Source organism: Gopherus flavomarginatus, chromosome 1 (assembly GCF_025201925.1).
Source record: "Gopherus flavomarginatus isolate rGopFla2 chromosome 1, rGopFla2.mat.asm, whole genome shotgun sequence".
NCBI classification, from domain to species: domain Eukaryota; kingdom Metazoa; phylum Chordata; order Testudines; family Testudinidae; genus Gopherus; species Gopherus flavomarginatus.
In genome coordinates this window covers 224,156,054-224,161,991 of record NC_066617.1, presented here as the reverse complement: position 1 = coordinate 224,161,991, position 5,938 = coordinate 224,156,054, and the positions used below count along the sequence as shown (strand labels likewise).

The 5,938-nt window shown below is 35.8% G+C and overlaps 1 protein-coding gene across 3 annotated transcripts in view; it reads left to right on the top strand.

Moving 5' to 3' along the window:
* Window positions 1-4,416, top strand: part of POLA1 (DNA polymerase alpha 1, catalytic subunit) — a 366,980-nt gene extending 362,564 nt beyond the window's left edge. For all 3 annotated transcript variants that reach the window (XM_050936466.1, XM_050936467.1, XM_050936465.1), the window contains one exon: window positions 3,139-4,416. In XM_050936466.1, coding sequence (XP_050792423.1) covers window positions 3,139-3,311 — 173 coding nt within the window. In that variant the 3' untranslated portion in view covers window positions 3,312-4,416. The remainder of the gene's footprint in view (window positions 1-3,138) is intronic.
* Window positions 4,417-5,938: the final 1,522 nt, after the last annotated feature.

Genomic DNA, 5,938 nt, shown 5'->3' with positions numbered 1-5,938 from the left:
CATTCAAATGCATAGTATTGCTGTACTGCAGAAAGAACTGCAGTCTGAATTTAGTGGTATAACATATTTTATAATTAAGGCTTAAAATTATCCTCCCACTAATTTAATGCAGCCACTTTTATTTTTCATTTCCCATTCCACCTTTCCCTTCTGCCTTAAAAAAAAAATTCCATCTAGCAATCTTTTAAAGTAATTAAGGTAAATTTTCAGAAGGGTTACCGTGAACAATGAATGTTTAGATCTAGTGAACAAAAGCTAGAAACTCTGCTAGTGGAATGGCTTGAGACAGATTTTGAGTGATGTGTGTGTCTGTTTTTTTTGTTCTTCACTTCAGCATTGCTTTATTGTTTCAGTTTAGTTGTTCTTTTCCTGATTAATGTGTCTTCCTGCTCTTTCCATATGTAGCAGCTGTTTCTGTACATTGATACACTTCACCTTGCTCTCTCCTGGGCTCTGTGAAGCTTTAAAACTATTTCAGCCTAATTTTGAACTTCAGGTTTAGACACTTCATGATACAGTTGGTGGTAGAGTAAGCACAAGTTTCCTGTTTTGCCAGGACATGAGCAGTTGCAAATAAAATCCTTTAATATCTCTTACACTTTAGCAATATATGAACTGCTTAGTGTCTTGAGGATTTTGGATAATTAATTTTTGTTTGACAATATACTGAGTTACTACAGGATTTAATGTATCTTTTCACAGTTATGTTTAATTAGACCCAACATTTAAAGTGTTTCCAGGTTAATTACATGCGTTTTATGCTATAGTGACTCAAATCTGATTAAAATACAGAATCTTTAATCTGGTTTTTTATTCTCTTTAGGCTGAATTTTAAATTATCTTTTACCAGTAGAAAAAGATAATTTGATTATAGACTGAATAGTGACAAATAGTACTTCAGCTATGTTATACTCAAGTTGACTTCATGTATTGATGACTTAGGACCTGATCCTGCAAACACTTATACGTGTGTGTGAAGTTGGGCACGTAAATTCTCACATACTTAAAATTAAGCATAAATGTAATCCTTTGGGGACCAAGCCCTTCCTCATTAGAGTTGTTTGTAAAGTACCTAAAATTTTTTGTACACTTTTTTAATCCTATTTAACTATCATAATTTTAAAACAAAAGAAATTTGCATTAATATGTGCAAAGATTGGCTTCAGTGGAAGTTGCTGTGTAAATAAATGTGAAAAGCTAAGTGTATGACTGGAGGAACCAACAATAATACCTGAAGCTAGGTATATTGTATCAGATTATTAGATAGTGAATTTACCTTGAAAAATCTTGCAAAGGTCAAAGATGTTTTATAACATGGTTATAAAATTCCAGAGTTGTGATTATTTTCCCCAAATACTTTGTCCCTCCTATCTAATGTTTTTCTCCCAGGTCCTCATACATTATATGGGTCCTTCTTCATTCTCATGGATAGGACACAAGCTAGATCAATGGGATGTGTTCATCTCTCCACCTTAATTTTTTTAGTCTGACCCTACATGGGTGGACTGGAAAAGTCACTGAGTCCCAAAAAAACATGTGGCTCTCACTGCTCCTCGGAAATGCTCACTGCCCTAAAGATTGATGTTATTCTAACAAACCACAAAGTGTCATACTGGCTAGTTAAGAGAGAATTGTTATTCTTACAGTTTTTTACATGGAATATGTACTTTGGGGCATTTTTGTAATATAAATAATATAATGAAATGCTTCAGTCTCTGCTCAGAGGACAGCAAGGAATGAGACAGGTTGTAGCAGGACAAGAATAATGTGTAATAGGAAAACTGTGTGGGATGCTTGCAGGATACATGCTTAAGCTATGCCAAAATGGCTTGAGAGCTGCTTCAAGAGATTGCGTATCTCCCTGTGCCATACTGTCACCATTTTGATCTGCAGAGGGGCTTCAGCTAGAGCTCTCCCAGTATAAAAGAGGGAGGGACCCTCAACTTTGGAAACACTTCCTGCGTATCCACTAGTCCAAAAATGTCTGAATCGGTTTACCTTCCAGGCACACACTGAGGCTTACCTATTTACCTGGGCTTATGAAGAGGGAGGGGCATGATTGGAACTGGTTTGGAAAGAAGAGCATTGTTGGACTTGATCTTTACCAGGTATTTTATTGTTGGCATGTGGAATATCTGCTGATTTTACTCTTAGTTGGATTGTGTTTGTCATTTTGATAAGCCACTCACAGCCAAAGATAAGGGGGCTTGTTTATTTTTTTCTATATTGTTATAAAACTAAATTTAAAAAAGAAAGTGGCTTTGTGTTTTGTCAGAGATATCATGCCAGCCAAATACTTTGGAAAGGCCTATTCATTGGTACTTCAAGAGAATCTGATGCCTTCTAAATAAGGCCTATTAGCTAAGACTATAGGCTTATCTTACTTACATGTTAGGGTAGGAAGTTGCCTTCATGAGGAGTTCCTCCTTTGTTAATAGTGTGCAGTTAATGCCTTTCATCAAAGATCCGGAAGTGCATTACAATGATAGATATGTATTAATATTCCCATTTTCCAGATGAGACCTGGGAAGAGAGAGGTAGACCAGCCCAAGGTATTTCAGTGATCCAGTGATACAGATAGGAATAAGAACAAGGGATGAAATCATGATGCCATTGACTTCACTAGGGCCAGAATTTCATGCTGGGTCTCCAGATGCCTGATCCCCTTTTCTAACCACTAGACATGCTGCCCACTCTATGTGATAAGTTTCATGATCCCACTTTTTTAATAATCATTTGTCATTGACAACACACACCTAGTTTTCTCTGATGTTGCGTCTAATCAACAACCACTTTCTCCCTCCATTTGGGCAGCATTTCTTGCCAAGCAGCACTTCTGTCAGTTACTGACAGGAGGTGCTGCACCAGTTTAGTTGTGGTGTGACAGATGGTCGGATTAATTCCTTGTTGAACTAGATTCATTGTCTTTGTGAGTTACAATTTTGACATCCCTCCTAAACATGTGGGTAAAGCATTGTCTTGGAAAAGGTAAGTGGGGGATGAGAGCACAGAAAAAGTCTGAAGCTATCGCAGTAAAATTTTTGTGTCTCCAACAACAGTTAACCACATTTTATTTTAAAATATTAATGAAAAAGTGTTTCCCTTTTTGATCTTTTAATCCTTCTCTTTTGTTTTTAGAAAGCATGAAGAGGAAGCTGACCATAAATGAGACAGAGGTTTACAGAAAGTTGAAGAACACAGTAGACAAATTTCTGTCCTCGAGTGGCTATTCTGAAGTAAACCTTAGCAAACTCTTTCAGACTTTCAGTATAATAAAATCTGTGAGAGATCTCAGTAATGAAAGACAATGATTAAGTGAAAATGGTGGGAGAAGAGAGGTTTGTTGTCCTTCAGAAACAATCATCTTTTTTCTCCTCTGGTTTTCCCATTTTAAACAATAATACTTTGATTTCAACATACATAAAAGACAGATGTGTTTTAATCATCTTGGTTTCTCAATGGAGAAAAAAAAGAAAAGATAAAAACAGAATATAGTGATTTACTGGACCACCTAAATAGTAGATTTTGTGTATATATATATTGTGTTGTATCTAGACCTATGAGGGAAAAGGGGGTGGGCGAATTGCTGCTTTAATTGAATAATTCCCAGTGAGAGTTGCTGGAATGTAAGTGATCCTAGACTTTGCTCCAGGGTATTTAGTAGAGGTGCTCTCAGGAAAAGAGGTTAGTAGAGGTCTCAGTAGGAGCACTAATGTTTTGCCTTTTCATAGTTTATCTACTTTCCTATGGTAAACATACCAATTAAAAACAATACTAAACCTAAAAGCCTCCTAATGTCCTAATACCTTCTTCTCAAGGGGGCTTTACTTTTAAGATTTATATATAAAGGTACTGAACAAGGGATGGAAGTTTTATAACCTGTACTTACCAAAAACAGAAAATCATATTTTTTCTGTTTTAGATGTACTTCCTTTGTACTTAAACATAAATAAAGTCTTGCAATTCTAAAGAAATAAATATGCAGTCAGCTCACCAGCTACACAGACCAAGCGCATAGATATCTATCTTTATCCACACAAAAATCAGATGATATAAACAGTCAGTGACAAAAATGTGGATACAATGCAGTGTAGCCAAAAAAACAGAAGTTACTGTTTTGTGATAAAAGGGATTATGGCCACACTAAAGTTTTAATGGTTTTATAAACAAATCTTATTGCCTGTTTACTGCCAGTAAAATGACAAACAGAAATGACAAGAAATTATAATAAAAATGGTTAGTTCTTTTGTGTAGGAGGAAGAAAAATTTAAGGTTGTTTGTACTTTTCAATAAGTATTACAGTCTGTTAGTGTCATGCATTTGTTAATTCAAGACTATAAAATGTTTTTAAAAATATGTAACAGTATAAAATGTAAAGTGTCTTACTGCTTGATGGAAAAAAATAAAGTTTTCTAGTGAAAGAAAATGTGACTGGATCCGTGGTATATACCGGACACAACAGGGGAGAGGGTCCCACAGCTCAGTGTTCCTTACTAAGCCTGAACATCTACACTGCAATCCTACAGCCCAAATCAGCTGACACTGGCCAGCAGCAAGCGTTTTATTGCAGTGTAGACTTACCCTTAGAATCCATTCCTCCAAATTCACAGTACAATTTACACAGGTATATGCATCTCTGCTTTTAAAAGGTCAATTTGGTTCAATGAAAACTAAGAAAAAGGCTTGAAGCTAGAAAATAGTGAGAGTACGAGCACAAACCCACGAGATATCAAAGGGCATTGTGTGATTGAGTATATGTGTTTATATCATATTTGTTTATAAAATTTCACCAGAGAGTGCTCTGGGGTAACACTGTTATGTAGCTATTGATGTCGTGTATGTCTAAGTATGCATTTGCTGTCTCATACATGGAGCTAACTCCTGCAAGTTTACTCACACAAGTAGTCCTACTAAAGTAAATGAGAGTGTGCTTGTCAACAGTTACCAGTTTGGGGTCAATTTTATCCCATACATCGGGCTGCATCGAGCAGTGCTACTTGTGCATTCATTCAGCATATTTAGTCAGATCATTATAACAGATAATTTCTCAGGTATAAGATCTAAAATAAGGTCTTGCTGTCTAAATGAAACAGTCAAGTTAAAGACCATTGAAAGATACAATAATCAATAGCCTTGCTTTTTTTTAATTTCCTGTATATTTGAGATTTTCACTGTATCCAGTCAAATTATTATTTGACTTGACCAATGAGACTGGGTAGAATATTTAGCGAAGTAAAATGATTACATTCTTCAAGACATGGAAGTATTATATACAATAAAACGGTTATTCTGGCATTTGTATCTCTGTATAATCATTGTTGAATAGCCTGTTAGTTTACTAGGTTAGGGAGTTATAAGTTAAATGAAGGTTGTGGAATAATTGTGAAGGGTGCAGCAATATATAGTATCCATTTTTGTAACTCTAGTAAAGTTGTACTTCCATCACACAGAAAAGAAGGATTAAAATTCCTGGCAAGGAACAACTGCCTTTTTCCTTACTAATAAACCCTAAGCACTTTGTCTCTTTTTTGGCCCTGGAGAAAGGCTGGGAAATGCAAAATCATCTTTCTATATTTTTTCAATATTCTATGTATATAGGAAATGGCTATAGTTGACTTAGTGCTGTAAATAATTTGAGAAAAGTTGAAGTTCACAGGCTTGTATTTTGAAACTGATCTAGGCTGAATTATTCCACATTCTTCTTTGTACCTCTCCCTGCTGCAGCCCCCAAATCTACTACAGTTAAACATTTTTTTTCTTTTCTCTTTTCCCCCCCCCCCCCCCAGTTTGGGGAGAGCAACGTTGATACACAAACTAAGAAGCCAGACTTCACATAGGGCATTTATATGTTAACAACAACAATTCATACCACAAATCCATTTGGGCCTGTGCCAAAATTCCCTTTTTCACTGCAAAATGCACTTTGCTAATTCCAAAT